The sequence below is a fragment of the Chrysoperla carnea genome, chromosome 3, assembly GCF_905475395.1.
Source record: "Chrysoperla carnea chromosome 3, inChrCarn1.1, whole genome shotgun sequence".
Taxonomy (NCBI): Eukaryota; Metazoa; Arthropoda; class Insecta; order Neuroptera; family Chrysopidae; genus Chrysoperla; species Chrysoperla carnea.
Genome location: NC_058339.1, coordinates 896,822 through 921,797, shown reverse-complemented (window position 1 = coordinate 921,797; position 24,976 = coordinate 896,822). Strand labels below are relative to the sequence as shown.

At 29.0% G+C, this 24,976-nt stretch overlaps 3 protein-coding genes across 4 annotated transcripts; 1 reads left to right on the top strand and 2 right to left on the bottom strand.

Moving 5' to 3' along the window:
• Nucleotides 1-8,851: 8,851 nt before the first annotated feature.
• LOC123294682 (serine/threonine-protein phosphatase 6 regulatory ankyrin repeat subunit B-like) lies at nucleotides 8,852-12,350 on the bottom strand. The gene has a single exon (XM_044875789.1). It carries the CDS (start codon nucleotides 12,341-12,343, stop codon nucleotides 8,915-8,917), a length of 3,429 nt encoding a protein of 1,142 aa, XP_044731724.1. The 5' UTR covers nucleotides 12,344-12,350; the 3' UTR covers nucleotides 8,852-8,914.
• Nucleotides 12,351-12,419: 69 nt separating this feature from the next.
• LOC123294681 lies at nucleotides 12,420-18,226 on the bottom strand. Its single transcript, XM_044875788.1, has 5 exons — nucleotides 18,208-18,226; nucleotides 14,577-14,796; nucleotides 13,317-14,138; nucleotides 12,465-13,109; nucleotides 12,420-12,426 (listed from the first exon to the last, which is right to left on the bottom strand). Exons 1-5 carry the CDS (start codon nucleotides 18,224-18,226, stop codon nucleotides 12,420-12,422), a joined length of 1,713 nt encoding a protein of 570 aa, XP_044731723.1.
• A 3,847-nt stretch (nucleotides 18,227-22,073) lies between these two features.
• On the top strand, nucleotides 22,074-24,314 carry LOC123294933. Of its 2 annotated transcripts, XM_044876132.1 has the most exons (3): nucleotides 22,074-22,215; nucleotides 22,276-22,629; nucleotides 23,612-24,314. In XM_044876132.1, the coding sequence occupies exons 2-3, from the start codon at nucleotides 22,288-22,290 to the stop codon at nucleotides 23,969-23,971; spliced, it is 702 nt and encodes a 233-aa protein (XP_044732067.1). In that variant the 5' UTR covers nucleotides 22,074-22,215; nucleotides 22,276-22,287; the 3' UTR covers nucleotides 23,972-24,314. The 2 variants fall into 2 exon arrangements, with proteins under 2 accessions (XP_044732067.1, XP_044732066.1); XM_044876131.1 differs by having other exon boundaries at nucleotides 22,087-22,629.
• Nucleotides 24,315-24,976: the final 662 nt, after the last annotated feature.

The window sequence follows — 24,976 nt, the reverse complement described above, 5'->3', positions numbered from 1 at the left end:
TCTTTATATCCCATTTACCAAATTGGTCATTTTCAAACACTGTGACAAAATGACCAATTTGGTACGAAAAAAAAAATTACATTTTTAAATTGTTAAAAATACAGTGATGTATTTTAATTGTTAAAAAAATATATATTTTAATAAATCGGTTTAATTCGTGTTTGATTCGTGTTTGATTTAATTTGTAAACATAATTCAGTTAAATAAAAATACAATTTTATAGAAAAATAGATCAAAAACAATTGACTGGATAATTTTTAAAAATCAATAAAAATTGAAAGCAAATTAAAAAAAAAATCAATTATATAATTTTCATTTTTATTATTATCAATAATTATTAACTATCAATTGTTTCTGTCAATCTTTTTTAGATGAAAATTTTTTAAATCAATCATTCAAAAACGGATTGAAATCAACGTCTAAAATTTACTCTTCAATTTAGATACTACAAAATGACAAAAATATGTAAATTTAAGAGAATTCGTACCTTTCGGATTTCAGATCCGGATTAATTTTTTTTTTTTGGTTTGTTTCTTCAGTAGATTTCGTTTTGATAGAGACGATTTTCTTCTGTCGTGTATCTCTTCTTCTCGGCTTTCGTAAACTGTTTCAACGAATACATTGTACTAAAATTTTTAAAATATGTTAGCATTGCAAATTTTACAGAAAAAATTTTTCGAGCTTTTTATATAAAAATGCCACCAGGCTAACTTGACATTTGTTTAGTTTTGTATTTTATTTTATTTAGAGCCAATATATTATAACACTTAATGACCACCATACATACGCACTGATATAGTCTCTGTACACAAATGTTTTTACCGATATATTCTCTGCAAGTGTTGTGTCTTGTTGTATACGACACTTCACCACCCTAATAACCATTCAATCTCTTGTACAGTTGTATATAAATTAAGTACGTTTTTTCCTATAACCTATTGTAAAATAAAGTATGTTCAGTATGGATTAATCATATCTACCAATTTTTTTTAAACAAGTGACTATTTTTACATGTTAAGATTTATAAAGCTACCCACAACCTCTTAAGACCAAAACTTAAATTAAAAAAAAACAAGTGAAAACAAACAAATGACTGAATCAATTTTTGAAATACCATGTACATACTATATAATTTACGCCCTCAAGGGTAAACAGTGAAGTTTACGAAAAAATGTTTCAAACAAAAGTTGTTAATTTTATTATATAGAATATTTTTTACACTTTTGTTCCATCTCTAACGGCTTACAATATTGATCTCTGGACCCAAGACCCAATTTTTACACCTCACTTTTTACGTCCTAAAAACAATATCGTTGTCATTCGCAGCCCGTAACTGAAAAATTCTAGAAGTTATTAGAAATGTACAGTAAATACTGTTATTTACAACATATTTGCAAAATAATTTTTTTACTTTTGGGCAGTAAATTTTATATTATATTGGCAATTGTTGTTGCTTAAGTGATAATTAGTTTCTCCTTATTTGTCGATTATAGTGTTCTCGATTTAATTTTAAAACTTACAGTGAACGCGCCTAAATGCGACGTCCACGAGTGTGGACTGTATACGAACGAAAATATAATAAGATTTAATAAACCAGATAAAAAAAACAATTATACAAATAAATTTTCTTTGGGCTTACCTTGATTAATTTTCACCGGTAGTGATTGGTGATTTAGGGGTAAATTCGGAAAAGGGGAATTGTGGATAAATCACCAATTGGCGGCTGACGTTATTTGGCCGCTAATATGTTGGTTGTGGTCCAATTCACTTTATTTAATATAATTGTTCGTACTAAATTTCGAATCACTAAAATTCCTTCGATCTTCAAAAAAAAAACTCAACTAACTGAATTTATTTTCAATGACTAAATTTATATCTAAGTATTCCAAACTAACTGGAATCGATTTAAACGAAAATACAAAACCAACTAACTGGTATCGATTTCTTTTTTTAACTATACAAAAAACGATATTTGTACAATAACAAAAAATATATTTTTTTACAAATAAACTAGTGCCGACCTTTATATGTGTCGGTTGATTAAACTAATTTTTATTTATCGATATTTGATGTGATTCGATTAGTATAGGCGCCAACATACAGTGATTGTTAAAATTTATTATGCATTGATATAAAAATTCTTGAGAATTTGTATTTAAAGATTTCTCTAACATATTTTATTTTATCAACAATATACAAAAAGAGGTGTCGTGAGCACCCGGTAGGAACTATGCCACTTTCGTTTTAAATTATGCTATATTGAAAAACAAGCTAAATGAAGGGATGATAATAAAATTGTATTTAATAATTTTTTTAATACAATTTTCATAGGGTCTGAAAATTTATATTTTTGAAAAAAAATATTTTTTGAAATATTTCAATAACAAACGTCTTCTTTATGAATACAAATATCATAGAATATGGTTTATTAATATTCGAAAATAATTATATTAACTAAAGAGAATTGAAAAAAATACACTCGAACCAGGACTCGAACCCGGACTTCTTGGATTCATGTCAAGCGCCCTACCAATTAGGCTATTCGAGTTCTAGACACGAATGCAATTTTTTCAACTCAATGAATTTTTTACTTTGTTTATCCACTTTATTTATTATTATTACTTATTATTGTTGTTCACATTTAATTATGATCACAATATTTACATCATGTCTGTTCGACTAATTTTGATATATAATATGTTACATTCAATCGTAAACTAATTATTGACAAATATCTTGTCTAGTAATCTTAATTAAAGAGAATTGAAAAAAATACACTCGAACCAGGACTCGAACCAGGACTTCTTGGATTCATGTCAAGCGCCCTACCAATTAGGCTATTCGAGTTCTAGACACGAATGCAATTTTTTCAACTCAATGAATTTTTTACTTTGTTTATCCACTTTATTTATTATTATTACTTATTATTGTTGTTCACATTTAATTATGCACACAATATTTACATCATGTCTGTTCGACTAATTTTGATATATAATATGTTACATTCAATCGTAAACTAATTATTGACAAATATCTTGTCTAAGTAAAAAATTCATTGAGTTGAAAAAATTGCATTCGTGTCTAGAACTCGAATAGCCTAATTGGTAGGGCGCTTGACATGAATCCAAGAAGTCCGGGTTCGAGTCCTGGTTCGAGTGTATTTTTTTCAATTCTCTTTAATTAAGATTACTAGACAAGATATTTGTCAATAATTAGTTTACGATTGAATGTAACATATTATATATCAAAATTAGTCGAACAGACATGATGTAAATATTGTGTGCATAATTAAATGTGAACAACAATAATAAGTAATAATTATATTAACTGTTAAATATATTTCACAAAAGTTTTGAAGTGAAATTAGTTATTTCACTTCATAAAGTAAATGTACATATTTACAATATATTGTATAAATTCACTCAATGTGTGTCAAATTTTCAAATTTATTCAGTAACAAGTGAAAAGAAACAATTGACTGAGTTAATTGTTGAAATACCATGCATAGTCAGTGTTGATTTCTTTATCACATAACACATACAAAAATGTATAGACAGTGTTGATGCGCAATCGTTTGTTTTTTTGACGTCACGTAAATAACAAAAGATATTCACTTTTAAATAGACACACACACAACTGATATTCCTATATTAATACATACTATAAAATTTGCACCTAATTAACGCCCTCGTGGGTAAACAGTGATGTTTACAAAAAAATGTTTCAAACAAAAGTTTTTTATTTTTTTATAAGGAACATGTTTTACATTTAAACTTTTGTTCTATCTCTAACGGCATACAAGATGGGTCCTACGGACCCAAGACCCAATTGACCTATGATGCTCATTTACGAACTTGACCTCACTTTTTACGTCCTGAGTACGCTGTAAAAATTTCAGCTCGATATCTTTTTTCCTTTTTGAGTTATCGTGTCCACAGACGGACGGACGGACGGACGGACGGACAACCGGAAATGGACTAATTAGGTGATTTTATGAACAGCTATGACAAAATTTTTTTCCTAGCATCATTATTTTTAAGCGTTACAAACTTGGGACTAAACTTAATATACTATGTATATATCATATATGCATGGTATAATGAAGAATTATGTCTTAACATGTGGTGATTATGCATAGATAAAATATATGATGAGAAGGGTGTAAAGGGGCTAATACAATAGTATTTTTACAAGACTATTCTGGTCAAACTTAAACATACACATATGTGGTTACTTTAACAAATATGATTCATGTTTTACAAGATTTTCTGTTAAAATATTATTATTTAAAATAAATAAAACATTAATTTTATTTTTGACTATTGATAATAAATATTCAACAAAGTGCACTCAAAAAACTCTGATTTAGATTTTGGTTTATGCCAAAATTACTCTTTTTGTTTAATTAAAAAATAAGTAATTGAAAAAAAAAAAAATTAAGTGCAGAAAGTATTAATTAGTATGTAAATGAAATGTACAAAGTATAGGAGAAATCGGTCCGAATATTTTCGACTACCGATTTGACAACCGAAAAAGTTTTGAGAAAAACTTAATTAAAGTTTGATACATAAATAAAACTGAAAAAAATAAATTAGTAAAATAAAGATTAAAAAAGCGCCCGGAGACTTTATCGTCTATTACTCGGAAAGTTTGGCTTCTAATGATTTGAAAGGTTGTTAAATGGAGAGTGTTCTCAGCTATATTTCTAATGCGAGTTTAGAATTCCGCACAAAAAAAAAAACTAACTAAAAAATTGGCGATGAACTTCAAAATCGGCTCAGTTGGCTTCAAATGACTGAAAATTTTCAGAGAACACAAAATTTTATTCCAGTTTCAAAATATAAAAGAGAATCGATTTTCAGACCCTATGAAAATTGTATTAAAAAAATTATTAAATACAATTTTATTACCATCCCTTCATTTAGCTTGTTTTTGAATATAGCATAATTAAAAACGAAAGTGGCATAGTTCCTACCGGGCTTAAGAGGTTGTGGGTAATTTTATAAAACTTAACATGGTAGTTGGTAGATATGATTAATCCATACTGAACATACTTTATTTTACAATAGGTTATAGAAAGGAACGTACTTAATTTATATACAACTGTACAAGAGAATGAAAGAAGGGTGGTGAAGTGTCTTACACAACAAGACACAACACTTGTGTACAGAGATTATATCAGTGCGTATGTATCATAGAATATATAACCTAAGTATGTATGTTGGTTATTATGTGTTGGCTAAATAAAATAAAATACAAAATATATTGGCTAAATAAAATAAAATACAAAACTAAACAAATGCCTGGTGGCATTTTTATATAAAAAACTCGAAAATTTTTTCTGTAAAATTTGCATTGCTAACATATTTTAAAAATTTTAGTTCAATTTATTCGTTGAAACAGTTTACGAAAGCCGAGAAGAAGAGATACACGACAGAAGAAAATAGTCTCTATCAAAACGAAATCTACTGAAGAAACAAACCAAAAAAAAAAAATTAATCCGGATCTGAAATCCGAAAGGTACGAATTCTCTTAAATTTACATATTTTTGTCATTTTGTAGTATCTAAATTGAAGAGTAAATTTTAGACGTTGATTTCAATCCGTTTTTGAATGATTGATTTTAAAAATTTTCATCTAAAAAAGATTGACAGAAACAATTGATAGTTAATAATTATTGATAATAATAAAAATGAAAATTATATAATTGATTTTTTTTTTAATTTGCTTTCAATTTTTATTGAATTTTAAAAATTATCCAGTCAATTATTTTTGATCTATTCGTAAGATATTATTTATGTTTTATATTAATAATTAATAATTTCTTGTTTTAAAAAAAGTTAATGTAAGTTGCAAGTTTTTGTCATAATTCAAACCGTCCATTGAATGGAAATTCGTCCATTGAACTGCGTGCAATAATTGCTCGTAAAGTATTATGTATACTTTTATGTTACTAATTAATAATTTATTTATTTATTTATGATAATTAGGAATGAATAAAATTAAAGCGATAGTAAATAAATTTAAAAAATATTAATATAAGCTTCAAAAGTTTGTAAAACCAAACAAAAAAATTAATATTCAAAAACAGCGCACAATAAGCGCTCCTAAAAAAAGATTTTATAATTTAAAAAATGTAAGAAAAAAACTTTGTAAAAATAGATAGAAAAAATAAAAATTTGTTTTTAATTATTTCTTCAAATTTATTACCTTAAACGTTTGAACTGCGATTATATTTATATTTGAAAATATTTCAGTTATCGTCGTCATTATAAATTCGTCCTGTGAAACTTAAATATCCAGTAACAAATTATTTTGTAACACAGGAATGTAATCCGCAAAAAATTTTAATAAATATAGAAATAAGTCAGAAAAACTCTGAATAATTCTTTTGACATTTTTATCAAATACTCTTACTAATTTTTTTGACTAACTGTTTTAGTAAGTTAAAACTATGAATAACTCTTCTGGCAGAGTCCGAAAAGATGGAATTATTCCGACTTTTTACGTCTTATTAGATCTTATTCAGAGTTTATAAGACTTTTTCAGAGTTTGTAAGAGAAAGTAAAACTTTAAAAACTCTTATTAAAACTTTTTAACAGTTTCTTTTTTCCATAAGGGTGTGCAATTGCTGGCTCTTCAACACTGTTTTCTGAGGCACTTTCATCTTCAAATCTTTAAAATATATACAATACATGTATAGTTGATACAATACATACACATATAGTTGATACATGTATAGTTACAATACATATGTTATACAACATAATATTCTAATCTAATTTGCGCCCTCACGGTAAAACAATGATGTTTACGAAAAAAAGTTTCAAACAAAAGTTGTTTTACTTTTAAACTTTTTTTTTCTCTCTCTCTCACGGTTTACAAGGACACAAGACCCAATTGACCTATGTTACTCATTTACAAACTCAAACTCACTTTTTACGTCCTAAGCACGCTATAAAATTTCACCTTGATATTTTTTTTCGGTTTGGAATTATATTGCTTACGGGAAAAAATGTGTTTTTCTGGTTTTCAAGCGTTTTAATAAGAAATAAACCATATACACATATATAGACCATTTTAAAATAGACATTTCAACGGTTAAAATGAGCTTGGGCAGAGTATGAAAATCGAAAAGCATCAACAGAGTTTTCATTGAAAAATGACCAATTTTGAGGAAAAATCTCAAATAAAATTAATTTTTTTTTGGTTTCATAAAAGTTTCATGAAAATTGAATTTTCTTTGCCCGAGAAAAAAAATCAAACTCAGTTTTTTTCTCATGGAATTTGAGATTATGTCGAAAAAAGTCCCGTACAAAAGATTATCAATTTTTTATTATCTAGAACTTTTCTGTTGAATATTTTTCGGTAGGAAGTCATTATTCCCCCTAAATCGCAAAAAAACAGTTTCAACCTCTAAAATCAACCCACATTTCACAATTTCCAAATGTCTAGAGTTTAATACCCCTAAAAATTCCACCAATTCGCTGCCCGTTCTTAATTTAAAAAATTGGGAAGAAAAGAAATTCTTATTTCACTAATGTACTCCTTTATTTCTAAAAAATAAAATTGCGTCCTCTGACAAATGCAATCTCAATATAATAAATACAATCCTTTAAAATCAGATTGTTACTTGTAGAATGATTTAGTTTTTTCGTTTTTATTAAACATTTATTTCTACTATTTTATTTTATTCAATTTTGATCAACGTGGAAATAAAAATAAAGGAGGAATTAAAAGTTATAATAATAATCAAAATTGTGTTTAAAAAAATATATTTACATGTGTATATTAATCTCTATTTCTTAATATTAATTGTGCACCGAGTGGTGCAGTATTGTTGGAAATTCCTCTCGTACATGTTTAGACTTTTGAACAATGAGAGTAGGCTAATATAATAAGAAGGCGCTAAAAATTGTATTAATTTCTTGCAATTAAAAGACTGTGCTAGAAAGTTAGAGGATGAAGGCATACTTAACATCGGGGGCAATGTAGGATATATATTCAATGGAAAAAACGCGTAAAAGTCCATGGGGAAGAAGATTTCTTTAGATATAATATGCTAAAAAGTGTTGCAAGCAAACTGTCTCTACAAACTTTTAACATGATAGGAAAATTTGGGAATGGGGCCCCATACTTCGAAATATTAGATGACAGGTGTTTGAGAAGAGTATTAACCAACTTTAAACTTGGAAGATTTGTTGGGGAAAACAACGAGAAGAGAGATGGAGAACGTGTGTGTGTTTTGTGTAATGGCTGCGAGTCAGGTCATCATCTTCTCTTAAATTGTGCGGGAGTTGACTTAATAATGAGAGATGATATTATACGTGAATTGGGTGATACAGTTGACAACATTTTAAATGTTAGAGATAGGTTTATGTGTGTGGAAGTTTGTAGAATTATAAGTGGGATTTTGGAAAAAAGAACAAATTTTCTGGTGTAAACTCTTTACTTTACTTCTTTGTGATTTTTTTTAGTCTTTATCTATTTGCTTACTTCTGTGAATTATTGTTTTATTTTTCCTTACTTGATAATATTATGATTATTATTATTTTATTGTTTTTGTTATTATTATTAGTATTATTACTTTCTTAATTTTATATTTAATTATTCGTCAGAGTTTGTAATCTAGTTTTGGACTTTGTTTGATTCAAATTTTTATTAATTTATATCAATAAAGCTTATTATTTATTATTATTATACTTATTAACTGTTTTTATTTTATTTTGATGCTTAATTGAGTTAACTGTAACAATATTATAATTATTATTATCTAAGAAAAACAAAAAAAATTTGTTTGTTACTATAATAATTGTATTTTAAGTTCGAGTTAATACTTTGAATGTAATACTTTGAACACTTAACTTCATTTGTATATTTATTTATTAATTAACATCTTGCAAATTTTGCTCTGGCTATTTTAGTATCTCTAATAACTCTCTCGCAATATTTCTATGTTTATTAACTATAGCAACTTGCAATAACGTATTTCCCTGATAATTACGAGCATTTGTTACAGCTACAAACTCATCGGATTTTAAAGCTTTCAACTTGCTGATGATTCCAATATTTCCGCTTTTTGCATCTTCAAACACTTCTTCGACTAGCTCCAGCAAATTAGTAATATTCTTGTCTTTAGAAAGGTCATGTGGTGTTTTACCTTCATTATTTTCAATGCTATAAGTTATGCCATGTTTTAATAAATATTTCACAGTTTCTATGTTAGTAGCAACGTGCAGTGGTGTAACACCATCTCGATTAGCAACATTAACATTTGCATTATTTTCCAGCAAACAAATAACTATATTAGTATACCCTTTACGTGATGCATAAAATAGAGGTGTTTCAAAATGCATACTTTTACTATTAATTAATGCTCCTTTTTCAATGCAACTTTGAACTTCGGAATAATTGTTTTTTCTTATAGCATTGAATAGCTTCTCAATCAGCTTTAGTGATTTCACTATTTCTGAATAACCTTCCTCTGACGCAGTTTGCAAAGGTTTCGATTTATTGTCACTTTCAGTATCAAAATAAGCTCCTTTATTTAGTAAAGTCTTAACAACTTCTGTATGACCGAAAAATACAGCGCAATGTAAAGATGTTCTGTAACTTGAATCAACAGCATTAATGTTTATATTTTTAGCACCTAAAAGAGCAAGAACTGCCTTTAGATGTCCATTAGCACTAGCTAGGTGTAGTGGTACCAAACCAAGTTTGTTTTCAGTGGCATTAACATTAGCTTTGTTTTGCAACAAGATTTCGGTAACTTTTTCATAACCTTTCTGAGCACTCCAGTGTAAAGGGGTTCTACCATGTATGTCAGAAAAATTAATATTAGCTCCTTTTAATAAGAGAACCCTTACTGCTTTTTCTTGGCCCTGTTGTACAGCACAGTGAAGTGGACTCCAGGCTCGTTCATCAACATCATCTATTTCAGCTCCGTTATTTAACAAAATTTCAATAATATTTTCATGACCGTAAAAGGCAGCTCGGTGTAATGCGGACGCTCCATCTATTGCCTTGGCATCAATCTTAGCTTTATAGTTAAAAAAGACCTTAGTAATGCCTTCATGACCTTTTGCTGCAGCTAAGTGTAACGGTGTTTGGTTATTATTATCAGTAATATTGACTTCTGCTTGTTTTTTTAGCAAATCTTCAACTATATCCTGATAGCCACCATCGACAGCAAGATGCAAAGGAGTTTTACCATTATTATCTTTGATACCAATATTAGCACCATTTTTCAATAGGATCCCCACAACCTCTTGATCACCCTTTCCTATAGCAATTTGTAATGGTGTGACGACAATAAAGGATACGTTATCTTTTGCCACCAACTTTCCTAAAGCATTTACATTAGCTCCTCCGGTAAGCAGAGCTTTCACTGCTTTTACATGGCCTAATCGTACTGCCAAAAATAAAGGAGTGAAGTTCTCGTCATCTCTAGCATCGATGCTGGCTTTCTTTTTTAACAAAACTTCAATAACCTCACTACTATTAACTACAGCAGCTGCATGTAATGGTGTCCAGCCACATTTAGCTTTAGTATTAATGATAGTGCTATCGTTTTCCAGTAAAATCTGAACCATTTCCTTGCAACCCTTTGCAACTGCTAGGTGCAAGATATCGCTCTTTTCATTCTTGTCAACGTCTATCTTGGCTCCTCGTTTTAATAAAGTTTTAACAGCTTCCATGTGACCATTTTGAACAGCTACATATAATGGTGTTGTGCCATCATGAGATTCAGCGTTAACACAAGCTCCCTTATTTAGTAAGGTTTCAATTACATAATTATAACCTCTTTCTGCTGCTATGTACAATGGTGTAATATTGTTCATTCCAGAAATATTACTGTTTGCTCCTCCACCAAGTAGAGCTTCTGCAATCTTAATATGGCCTTGGTCTATTGCTACAAATAAAGGGGTAAACTGCTCATTGTCAATAGCATTAACATTTGCTCCATTTCCAAGTAAAAACTGTACTACTTCTAAATGATTATTTTGTGATGCTAATCGTAAAGGTGTCCAGCTATCATCATCCTTAGCATTTACATTTGCCCCATTTGCAAGTAAAAACTCAACCATTTTTAAATGACCACCTTCTGCTGCACACTGTAAAGGTGTGCCACTACTACCCTTAGTATTAATATCTGTTTTTTTAAGTAAGGCTTTGACTATTTTCAGATGATTATTTCCTGCGGCAAGATGTAAAGATGTATTATTCTGGCCTGTGTTTATCTTAGCATCTGCTCCATTTGCAAGTAAAGTTTTCACTACATCTAATCTACCATCGTGTGCTGCATAATGTAACGGTGTCCACTTATTATTATCCGGATCATTAACTTTTGCTCCTTTTTTAAGTAGAACTTTTGCTATTTCATCATGGCCATGTTCTGCTGCATAGCATAAAGGTGTAGAACCATCTAAAGCTTTAGCATTAACATCAAATCCACTTTGAAGTAAAATTTTTACCACATGCACATGACCATATATTGCCGCAAAATGCAAAGGTGTATAAGTATTATAAATTGATTTAGCATGAACCTTAGCCCCTTTCATTAGTAAGGTTTCAACCACCTTGTCATCACCACCCTTGGCTGCCAAATGTAAGGGTGTATAACCACTTTTATTAGCCTTATTGACATTAGCCTTGTTATCTATTAGAAGCTGAACAATATCTGTGTAACCATGCTCTACAGCCAGCTGTAGTGCTGTTACATTATTACTTCCCAGATGGTCAACTTTACTACCATTGGCAAGTAAAACATTAACTATATCAAAATAGCCACGTTCTGCTGCTGCATGTAAAGGTATCGAATTATTATGTGAAACATCTACCTTTGCTTTTTTTGCAAGTAGAGTTCTAACCACCTCTAAATTGTTACTCAAAACTGCACTGTATAAGGGCGTTAAACCATCAATAGATCGGTTATTAATATCTGCTCCATGTTCAAGTAAAATTTTAACTACCTCTAAGTGACCCTCTTGCGCTGCACAGGATAACGGTGCGTCACCCTGGTTTGTTCTATCATTGACATTTGCTTTGTTTTTAAGTAGAATTTTAACTACTTCTGGGTAGCCATTCTGCGCAGCAAAGTGTAAAGGGGTCCAATAACCATTACCAATAGAATTAGCTGTGCTTCTTTTATTCAACAAAAGAAGCATAACAATACCGTGATGACCATGACGTGCTGCATAGTGTAATGGTGTTAGATTGCTTCTATCTTTTTCTGCAACATCGGATTTGTGCTTTAATAAAATTTCTATTACATCTTTGTGGCCATTTTCAGCTGCTAAGTGCAATGGCGTTTTCTGATTATGCCCAAGATCATTGACGCACATCCCTTTTTCTTTTATAAAAAATTCTACAATATCTTTTTTCCCATAAAAAGCAGCAATATGCAAAGGTTTTTGATCGTTAATGTCTTTAGCATTAATATCCAAATCATAGTCTAAGAAAAACTTAGTAGCTTCTAAACTTCCCCCCGCAGTAGTGAAATGTAATAAGGTCCATTGATTGATATCTCTAGCCTTTAAATCTGCTCCTTTGCTAATATAATCTTTTATCTTGCCAATATCACCTTTCCTTGCAACCTCAAACATCTCTTGCTGACTGGTAACAATATTTAAATTATAAGTATAATGATCTTTTAAGTAGGCAAAGTTATCTAATATCGACCGCCCAATTGCTCTTGTAGCTAAATTTTTTTCTTCCTTAACTAGTTTTAAGGCATTAGAAATAACTGTTATTGATTTATCAAATTGTAAAACGTTAATTAAAGCATTACCATGTGCTAGATGATTACGTAAACATCTTCCGATTAATAAAGGAGAATACTTATCTAAAAATAGAAGGTTATTTTCCAGATATCCAAGATGCTGTAAAACTTCTACTATATCAAGAACAAGAATTTCTAGTATTAACTGTAATTCTTTATTCTTCTTATAACAAGGTAACTTCTCCATCAGATTTGAGTCGCTTAATAATCCATTCGCATTTAAAACATCTCTTAGTGTTTTTAATCTTTTATTCAAACAGTCTTTAGCTTTAGTATCCTTAACTTTCTCTTCAATAGGAGAGCACCCTTTCTCTTCACCTTCAGCCACTCTGTTTTTAAGTATTTCTATCCATTTAATTCCTCCTATCTCCGACCTTATAGTGTAAGAAATCCTTTTAATTAAATTCTTAATTTCATCAAATTTGCTAGAATGCACCCTTACTTTAGTACTGTCATAAACTTTATAAATTAACTGTTGAATATCTTTAGAAAATTCAAATCTTATCCCCGATCCGAAATTTATAGTATTGACAAACTTCATTCTAGAACTTTTACTCTTCATAATCATAATTTGTTTAACATGATCACCTATTCTTGCTATATTAAAAATTTGACTTGCATAATTAATATCAGCATCTTCTAATTTTTTTTCTTCTGAATTGATTAATTTTGTAATTTGATCAAACAATTTACTTTCCCATGGTGATTTGTCATTAATTTTTTTATCTAGTTCATCAATTAAACCTTTAAGCTGTATAAATTCTCTTGTATCAATTATATTTTCTAGTTTTATTTCCTTTAAATCAGGTAGTATACTAATAAGAACATCAACTAATTTGTTAGCTGTTTTCATATCTTCACTCTCAGTGATTTGTTTTAAAAACGTTCTAATTGCATTAGCCTTACTTTTTTCTCGTAGAAGAGAAATTTCTATCTTGATTTTCTTAAGATCGTTTTGAACATTGGAAAAATAACCAGAGTATTCACTTTCTTCGATTTCTATCCTTTTTTTTAGTGAATAAAAATGTGACAATACATTACGAAATGATTTAACAATTTCTCCTGAATTTTTTTGCAAGCCTGAAGATAACAAAATATCTTTCATGTTGTCGGATATGTTAGGAGATTCTAAAGTATTTTTTAAATATTCTCCAGTGACTTGTAATACTCTTGCAATAATTAACCGGCCTTCTTTTTTTCTAGGATTGACTTTTAATGCTACCTCAATGTGATTAGCTATTTTTTCTAAGGAGTAAATATCTTTGACTTGTTCATAATTGTTATATAACTCTTCAAAAAGAGGATAATTGCTAACAATATTTATAATCGCTTCTTCACGTTTTAATTTTGGAAGTTTGCTATTAACATCTCCTTTATTTATTTTAATTTTTTCGAGTTTTGTAGCAAAATTTTGCAAGTGTAGTAGTATCTTTTCCTTGGTCAATATGGAATTGTAAATTAGATTTATCTCTTGACGGTTTATTTTGGAACTAATGAAAGCGATTAAGCAGAATTCTACCTCTTCCCAAGGTAACTTATCGTAAGTTGATTTTAATTGCCGCTTTAGTATATGAATATTTTGTGCAATGAATTTTGCTATGAATAAAAATTTTTCATCTGCTTCTTCTACATTTGAGTACTCTGCCTTTAGTAAGTTAATGTTTTCAATTACTAACCCAATTCGTTCTTTGATACTACTAAAAGAAGTCTTAATATTCTGAATTTTTCCAGAACTATTAGAGAAAAAGCGGAGGTTTATTAGCCTATTTTCAACAAAAAATTCTATTGTATCTGACAATGGTACATTCTTTAACTTTAATTCTTCATAAGCCTTTGAAAGAATTTCATCCAACTCTTCTAAATGAACATCAAAATAATCACCTGGCCATTTATTAATGAGTGTATCAAGAAGTTCAACATTACTTGAACTTATAGCATAATAAAACGCATTTTGGCATATTTCATCTTTGATGTTTGGTAGTATAGTGTTTTTCCCAATATCAATAGATAAGTTATCTAAAATTTTGCTGTTATTGCCAAATAGGTACTCTAAAATTTCTAATTTGTTGTGCTTACAAGCTAAGATAACTAAATTAGTGTTTTGAATGGGGTTGTTAGCATTATTATAATAATCTCTCAATGTTATTTGATCTTCTATACCATTTATATAACCCATAAAATTACTCAATTTTTTTAAGCTATCAACATTACCCTCTGATACTGCTTTTTCGAGTCCATTTAGAACCTGGAAATAAAGTTCTTTTGCGCTTGTCTTATCATACTCTTTATATTCTCTTATAAACTCATCTTTAGATTTAAAAGTAAGTGATAGAAGTTTTGGTTGATAATAATCAATTTGTTTTTTATTTACGTACATGACTCCACTGAAAAGAGCCAACTATATGGTTTGTCAAAATCAATTGCAATATTTTGCGCTTTTATTTTCGAAACACCCTTTTTACGTAAAAAGGTCTCACAAATATACGTACTATGTTCGTGTTTTTGGAAAAAGTAAGCAATTGAATTGTTGTTGCTACTAAAATTGTAATATTTTGCCCAAATAACAACTCATTAAAAATATTTTTCTTATATAAATAAAAAATGACAAAACAAATTATTTTTAATACCTACATCCCCCTGGGAAATTTCCTCCATAAATGTCAAAACATGCGTAATTGTATTTAAAAAAAAGATTCTTGATTTTGTTATAATATTAAATTTATATCTAGAATAAAAAAAGCGTTTATTCAAAAACTGAAGACATTCGCTTAAAAAAATGTTCTCATAGTTAATTTACAAAAAATTAACTGGAGATATACAAATATTTTTGTTTATTCGAAAATTTTTAACTCAAAAATATTATTTTTCATATATTTACACACATCCTTATCACTGAAATTTTTCTTCTAAACCATCGATGAAATTCAAACCAAAAACACGTCAAGAAAAGTTTCGTAATATGTTTCACTTTCGCAAACAAAAATTAAATTTAGTTGTTCGTAGAAACAAAAAAATTTATGTGTTTTGGGAAAACGATAAACAAATGAATTGTTGTTGCCACTAGTAATTGTAATATTTTGCCTAAAAAACACTCTTCAAAAAAATTTTTTTTTTAATAACTACAATCGCCCTCCCAGGAAATTTTATCAAACCAACCATATATATAATATTAAATTTTTATATCTAGGATAAAAAAGCGTTTATTCAAAAACAGAAGACATTCGCTTAAAAAAAATGTTCTCATAGTTAATTTACAAGAAATAAACAGGAGATGATTTCTCCGTATTTCTAAAAAATTTTTGTATTCGAAAAATATTAACTCAAAAAAATTATTTTATATATACATATATGTACATACATACATCATTCTGACTGAATTTTTTCTTCTAAACCATCGATGAAATTCAAACCACTAAAACTACAAGAAAAGTTTCGTAAAATGTTAGCTTTTTCACTTTCGCAAACGAAAATTGATTTTATCCAAAAGAAAATTCATAAGTTCATGAAAAAGCCTTTCTTTTCTTATATATGAATTAGATGAGCCAACACTACCACCAACCAAAATCAAAATACAATTTTAATACCTTTTAACACCATTTGAAAACATTAAATGCTCTTTTTCCTACTATAAAATTAGTTTTTCCGACTATAAAATTCGTAGATTTTCATTTTAGATGGTGAAATGGCAAAAATCACACAATTGATGTTTTTCTTATATATTTTAATTCAAACAAATGATTTTCTCCAATTTGAAAATTCTACAAACGTATTATACCTAACAAGTTAAACAAGTATCACATAAAAATGATTCCTATGAATCCGTAAAATATTATAGTTTTACCACATAATAAATATAATTTTTTTCGACGTAAACTTGTGGAGATAATGGTAGTTGGTAATACAACTAGAATCTACAAGTGCACTAAATCAGTAATTAGCATTTGCCATAGACACAGTACTATTACAATATCTTTGACATAGTAATACTAGTTAGACTGCGCGATTCATATACTTTCTGTGTTGAAAAGATGTGCCAACTTTATAAAGAGACAGCTTCTGATCTAATGTAAAGTTATATATAATCTATTTTTCTATCTACAGCATGTCTCTAATAGAAAATAAAATTCTAAGACGAAAAGTCGAAAATTTTTTGATCCAATGCACGGATAGATTGCTATTAATTAAATAAGCAGCGAATCAGATGCATTATAACTAAAAATTAAAAACTACTCTACTCTTACTGAGTCTGATTAATTAATCATTTTTGATAGATTAAAAATAAATTCTTAAATAAATATTATTGTTATTTACAAAAAAACAAATTATTAAGTATTGAATAATTAATTTTGATAGCAATAAATTAAAAGCTGTCAATTCTGTTCAAACTGAAAATATACTAAATAATTTTTTTTAATAACAATAATAGTTATTTAATAATTTATTTTTAATCTACCAAAAATCATTAATTAGTCAGTGTCAGTCAGAGTCGAGTGGTTTTAATTTTTAGCTTACTATCTGTGAATCCGATCAAAAAGTGGAAGAAAACTTTTCCCTTAGAATTTTATTTTCTACATGATGCAACAAAAGCGTGCAGTACTTACGGGATACCCTGTATAGTTTCTTTCTAATATTGTAACATGAATTTCATCGAATACGCACTCTATATTGTATATAATCTCCTTGGCAATTATACGTACAAAAAATATCTATGTTTTTTGACAGTACACTACAGGGAATAATGAAAAGAGATAAAACAAATAGAGCACGCCGGGAGTCTGCTAGTCTGTAAGTGGATGCGATACGCGGAGCGAGAGAGAAGATTGCTAGTGAGTTCCCCTTTGTCCTTTTTATAATCATATGCACATATTACTACAAGTAACATAGAAACTCATTACTCTTGTCCATAATACCCTAAATTACAGGAGTTATTTTATTATTTATATAGGTTCAGTATCACGTACTGAAAATAAATACACAAAATTCTTACAAAAATAGACGGGGAATTGCTTCCATTTTTAGGAAAACCGTTTTATGCTATATCTCCATAACCGCGCACTTAGATAATTAAATTACCTACATTTTTTGTTAGATAATTTTTTTTTTTTTTTGTATCACTAACCGTTTATGACTTATACGACTATGACGATTTACTTATTGACTATTTGATCGATATCTCTTCTAATATTTGTTTAAACAAGAAAATGATAATAACTTAACTTTTAAATCTACAAATTTCCTAAAACTTTTACTCTAAATTTTTTTCCCTAAATTAATATTCATGACGTTATAACGTGTTTAATGTTGCAACCATCGGGTGCAAGATTAATACAAAAGAACTATACATAGTGTAATGATAAAAATTCAATAAATATATGAAAAATGTTAACGTTAGTGACATAATTAGCAATAAATAATTTGCCTTCTTACCTGCAAAAGCAGCGACCATCCCTTGATTTTTTTTTTTTATTAATAGTAATAATTTAAACAAGCCTACAGTAGGTACTTTAGTAGCTTAACAGTAGGTACTTATACACAATATTTAGTATATTATATAGGTAGTTTCGATTTGCGGCTAAACAAGGACACAGGGGAACTCATTGGCAGTCTTCTCTCTCATATCATAAGTTTTAGCCCCTTGCGTACTCTATCTGTATTATCTCTATGGAAGAACGTCAAGTATTTTGAAACCAGTGAAGATTACTAATACTTCTCGCGGTAGTATGAACTTGGCTGCCGAATGCGCATCTTATACTTCTATGACATATTTTTTTAGCTATATTTTGTATGTTATATTATGGCATTACTTTGTACATACAAATAGCACAATCGATGAAAGTGTGGCTATATAATTAGTCACTTTAATGATTACTTAGTTCAAATACAGCAGTACTGCAATTTTTTTTTTATATTTCCATATGTATCTCTATTGAATTTTTTTATTTATTTAATTTTGGTTGCCTTCACCATTTCTTATTTTAGTTTTGTATTGTTTTACGTAAATACAAGTTGGTTTGGTTGAGTTTGTCGACTATAGAGGAGTTGGTTAGGTTCTGAAGTTTTTAATTCTTGCGTTCAAAAAAGAGACACTATTATAGAAGACGGAGATACTTAATATTAAATTTAAAGTAAAGTTAAATAATAGTAAATTTAAATCTAGTAACATTTGATTCAATCACAGTTGGTATGTCAAGCTCATATTGTCGTGGCAACTTAGCAGCTAAGTTCATACTGTAAAAAGCTTGACAATGTTTAACATTTGACGCAGCTGAAGTTTTTTTTCCATCCAGATGGCAGCGCGTCCTAAACCTGACTTAATTTGACGTTCAGATCAACGTTAAGCGTTTTATGAAAATACTCCTTTACAAACCACAAGTCTCGCGGCAGTATACACTTGGCTGCCGAACAGTGATAAAACCAATACACTTTGTTACTCTATTTAAATTTAATATTATTTAATTTTATTTTTAACCGACTTCAAACAAAAACGGAGGAGGTTATCAATTCGACTGTATTTATTTTTTATGTTTGTTACCTCAGAACTTTTGACTGGGTGAACTGATTTTGATGATTCGTTATCTGTTTGAAAGCTGGTGCTTCCCGTTTGGTCTCATTTCATTTTGGTACAGTTCTGACAACGGCATCTATGAGAAAACTATAAAAGTCATAAATTTTCATTAAGTTTGCACGACAAGAGGACGAATAGCTCAGTATCACTTCGATGATTCTTTTTTCAGTGACAAATTAGTGAGTGTCTTTCAGATTCACTAAAAATCACAAAATAAAAAAAACTTTTAACAAAAAGAAAACCGACTTCAAAAGGAAAATTTTTCCAAAATATATTAAAATGCCCTAAAAAGTAAAAAAATAACGATAATATAATGTAGTTAAATTCTTGTTATTTTTGGAGTTGGTGTCAGCCAAGGAAACAACTTTGACAGAACAGTTTTCTACATTAGCTTGACTGACACCGACTCCAAAAATAACAAGAATTTAACTTCATTATATTATCGTTATTTTTTTACTTTTTAGGGCATATTAATATATTTTGGAAAAGTTTTCCTTTTGAAGTCGGTTTTCTTTTTGTTAAAAGTTTTTTTTTTATAAATTTTTCATCAAGACAGCTTTGTATAACTAGCAGGTTTCCTTGATTTTATGTGCTATTAATCCAACTAAATACTGATACGAAAGCGATGACATACAGTCACCGGTTGCTACCGGTCTGAAAATCGGTTGTTAAAAATTTTAATTAAAATGCTATTCCGAATACTGTGAATATTTTGCAAAATTTTTTCCATAGAGTCATAGCGAGGCGTGCTGGAGCTAAAATTGGCTCTCTTACAACTTTTGTTATACTATTTTTTGGCCCAACTATACATAAAAGCTTTTCAAATTGTATTGTTATCATTCGAAAAGTGGAACAACAAAGAAAGAATGGGAAAGATGGCCTCAAGGGATGAACCCAAAATTTCTTGGGTATATATTTTTTTTACACCTCGGTATAACTATTTCATTGCATAACATAGCACATATAATTCTTTTACGTCTAATTTTTTTTTAAGTTGCGCTTTACAAATTATTTTTTGGCACTTTTTACTATTTAACGCTGCCCATAACTCTATTTTTTCCGTCTAGGTGGAATCCTAAGTTGACGCTCGAAGCCAGCGTCAAGCGTCATCATGAAATTACATATCTTAAGATAACAACTAATTTTTAATTATGTACTATGTTAATTTGGCGAGGGTAAAACAATTTTTTACATTTTTTTGTAAATTTAATTGTTATTTATTGTTATCGAAAAATTTTTTTATTCCATGTATATATGAAATATATCATGATATACTAAATTTTATCCCAAGTTTGTAACGCTTAAAAATATTGATGCTACGAACAAAATTTTGGTATAGATGTTCATAAAATCACCTTATTAGTCCATTTTCGGTTATCTGTCCGTAAACACGATAACTCGAAAACAAAAAAAGATATCAAACTGAAATTTTTAGCGTGCTCAGGACGTAAAAAGTGAGGTCAAGTTCGTAAATGGGCAACATAAGTCAGCTGGGTCTTAGATTCGTAGGACCCATCTTGGAAACCGTTAGAGATAGAAATTTAATTGTAAACACACAAGAGTTTAATTGTAAAAAAATTAAACAACTTTTGTTTGAAATATTTTATCGTAAAAATCACTGTTTACCCTTGAGGGCGCAAATTAGGCGCGAATTATATAGTATATATATTATATGAGAATATTAGGTCTGTGTGGCTACCTTTCCTTACTTACATGACCTAAAATAGCAAACTAATGCGTAATCAACACTGTCTATGCATGTTATTTCAACAATTAACTCAGTCAATTGTTTGTTTTCACTTGTTGGTTCCTTTATTTTAATTTTTTTTAAATTGACACTCAATAGCACCAATTATAGATTTTTCGACTTTTTTATTTATTAGTTTTCGACTAGTTAGTACAAATCGTTATACAAGACAGCGACTTGGTTATATGAACCCCTGTTGAGGTTTCAAATGTGTCGATTTAGGACCTCGAAACCAGGCTATAGTCATATTATAATAAATTTATAAATTCATAAGTTGTAAAATAATTAATTCATCTCTATACGAGATGTGGCTTGAGCTTCAGGAAAAATTTTTCCTTCATATGTAATTTATAAATATAGGCACTTTTGTTGTTAGGTGACTTACAAATTGTATGATGGACACCCTTGTGGTAGAAAAAAAATGTCAGAATATCGCAGTTCTTAAAGTTTTACTTTTTCTTAAAGAGTCTTTAATATCTGAATAATTTTTAATAAGACTTTTTTTTTTAAATTTGTGTGAATGTATAAAGAGTTAGTAAGACTTCTTAATATATTTAAAAGAGTTTCTTTTAAAAATATATGCGTCTGTATAAAGAGTTATTTAGAGTTTTTTTAACTTATTAAAACTTCCTGTTGAAAATTTGTGCAGCTAAGGAAATAGACATTTGGAATTCTAATATTTGGTATTATTTATTCCACAAGGGTCTCTTTTTTCGGTCTCTTTTTAAACAGTCAATAATTCACTTATTGCGTTTCGTATGGCTCTAAGCCTCTATGTTATATATAACCTTTTTGTAAAAAACTAATGGGATAAAATGAATCACAAATATCTTGTACTTTTTTCCAACTTATTAAAGCGTGTACAAAACAATAATGAATTGTAATTGAAATGAAAAGGTCTATTCAAGACTTATGTCTGTGAATTTAATGCAAGTCTGTGTTATAGGTAGACATATTTGTTACGGTTATTAGACAGGCAACCATTTGTTTTTTAATTAATCTTTTAATGCATTTTTGTTTAATTACCTAAGTATTATAATTTGTGAAATAGAAATAATTGAAATCAACTATCGCAATATTTCAACGAATGCCTAAAGCCTGAGAGACTTGTTGACAAATTAAAGTAAAATCACTGAATGGATTACATTAATTTTAATAATAATTGGGGAACAATTTCACTTAGATAAACAACAAAATGGTTAACTCAACACAAGAAGAAAAAAAATCATCTCATATAGAAAATATTTGGAAAATACCTGGAATGCAATCAGCTTGGTATTATACTGCAATAACTTACAGTACAATTAAAGATTCAAATAGTGCAAGTTGGGCAATTAATTCTATTAAACAAACTGTACAGCAATCATTGGATCAAACAACACCCGTAGCTGATACAGTTCTTACTTCATTGGTGAAACCAATTGCTTTAGCTGACCAAACTTTATGGAATGGGTTATCCATTATTAAAATATATTTACCATTGGTAACTGAAGCACCATGGAAAATTCATCAAGCGATAGAACCTACATTACGCACAGTAAGCTCCTTTTTTCGAAATTCTCTCTTATCAAAAAATTCCTGGCTAACATATTTTCTGCCCTGTGTAATATTTTTATGCAATGTATATATCAAGGTATACTATATGTGTTCATAAAATCACCTAATTAGTCCATTTCCGGTTGTTTGTCTGACAACACGATAATTCAAAACCGAAAAAAGATATCAAGCTGAAATTTTTACAGTGTGCTTAGGTCATAAAAAGTGAGGTCGAGTTCGTAAATGAACGACACAGATCAATTGGATCTTGAGTCTGTAGGGCTCATCGTGTAAATCGTTAGAGATAGAACAAAAGTTTAAATGTAATAAATGTTCCATATAAAAAAATAAACAATTTTTGTTTAAAATATTTTTGAGTTACACTGACCGATAGAAAAATATTGACACTTTTTTCCAGATATCGGATCGATGAGGACTTTTTAGATTTCATTTATGATAGTGTTTTGAATAATCCTACCAACTATAAGCTGGGTACAAATTTTTGTACCTTTGGATTTTTAATTTGAACGGATTATAATTCATAAGTCGACTTCGTCTAGTGGAAAAATCACTTTCATTTATCATTTTATTACATGTTGTAAGATACTACTCGCGAGTTCATAATTAAATCAAAGGTCAGGTCATTATTTTGGAGTCGCGAATATCTCGTAAAATACTTGTTTACTCCTTTTTTTAACCGGCGAAAAAAGGGGTGTTATAATTTTGACCGTTGTGTGTGTCTGCCTGTCTGTGACACCGAGGCTCTTAAACGGGCGAAGTTTTCTAGCGATGATTCTTAGACATATTTTATCCAAATCGATTCAACCTGCGACTCAAAAAGAGGGGTATTTGGTTGTTAATGAGAACCATTTTGAATGCATTTCTTTTGTTTGAAAGATAATTTGATCGAGAGTGTTCTTGTCTATGTCTGAGCAAAATCGGGGTTTTTTAAGTTTTGTTAATTTTAATTTTTATTGTTGCAGATAAATAATGCGAAAGATTTTAGCGCACAGATGTCAAAAGACTTATGTAATTATAGTTGGGCAAAAGCAAATGAATTACCAGGCGTATGCTACACGTTTTATCGTCCAATTTCATCAAACGTTGGACAAATGATAGTTCACGATATCGTTCCAATGCTATACAATCGTCAACAGATTAACGATATTTGGTCTATGTTGATGACACGTTATATTCAAGCTGCTGTTGGAGGTTTGAATACGAATAAAAATATGTTCCCAAAATTGGAGGCTAGGTTTGTTTTTATTCCCTTCCCTGGAATACGAATGGCAATGTATTTTTCATTGTCTTGTAATTTTAACGAATTTTCGGAAAGAAAATAAATATATTGGTGTTATATCGATGTATAACATCACATTAAAAGCAGAAATTTCATTTTCGATTGGAGATAGAACTCAAATTTAAAATAAATTTTTTCCATCAAAATATCAATATGGAATTAAAATTTGTGGTTAGTTTAATTGAAGCTAATCTACTAAGCGGCAAAGCTTTTTAAATGTCTTCAATTCAGTTTTATTAAAGTCTTTTTAAATATTGTGCACAAGTTCATCCGATGTCCGAGTCGCAACGTCAGAAAATATAACTAGGAACTATAGACGAAAAGTCCTTGATACGATTTTAGGACTAATATTTTTGAATTTTGATTGTATTTAATTATTTAATAATTTGAGGTGTTTATAATGTTTCATAAAAATATCGAATCATTATAAAATAATAAATTTTAATAAAAATACCAAATTTTATTTTACTCAAACTAAGTTTTTATTTCTATTCCCCCAACTTATCACGAATAGTATCCTAAAATTGAACAACATTGAATTGAAAGCGATTACGAAACTCGAAAGCTTGTCCATTTCTTTTAAAAAGATGCTTTTATATATTTCAGCACGGTTTTTTAAACACCTTGTTCAGTTCAGTCTTGAGGCTTAAAATTTTATTATGTATTCAAAAAAATAATAATAATTTTTTCAAAATTTTTAATGCCAATTATATTTTTAGTGTCATTATCCGAATTGATAACTGAAACCTTAGTTAATGAAATGCTCATTTAAAAGATATATTAACAAGTGATTTAGGTATAAATATTATCAAAGATAATGAAGGAGAACTCTAGGATAATTCGAAATAAATTTCGTTTTTTGCCCCAATTTCCTAGATCAGTACCTACAATTTATACTGTTCACAGTATTTGTCAAATTGTAGTGTCATTGACGTCAGCCAATCAGCTTCCTTCAGTTGACTAGTGTTGGCCAATGAGCATGATTCTTCTGCGCAACGACATTAAAGTATTTTTTGATGTTTAAAATAATAATAAACGAATCAACCTT

Coding starts and splice junctions, on each gene's coding strand:
- LOC123294682 (XM_044875789.1), bottom strand. CDS start 12,343: ATGTGCGTCAATGATCTTGGGCATAATCAGAAAACGCCATTGCACTTA.
- LOC123294681 (XM_044875788.1), bottom strand. Junction 14,139..14,576: donor AAGTTAAAGAATGTACCATT/GTCAGATACAAT, acceptor AGATGTTAATAG/CAAACTTCCAAAATTAAAAC. Junction 13,110..13,316: donor AGTAAAAGTTCTAGAATGAA/GTTTGTCAATAC, acceptor ACTTAAAAACAG/AGTGGCTGAAGGTGAAGAGA.
- LOC123294933 (XM_044876132.1), top strand. CDS start 22,288: ATGGTTAACTCAACACAAGAAGAAAAAAAATCATCTCATATAGAAAAT. Junction 22,630..23,611: donor TAGAACCTACATTACGCACA/GTAAGCTCCTTT, acceptor TTATTGTTGCAG/ATAAATAATGCGAAAGATTT.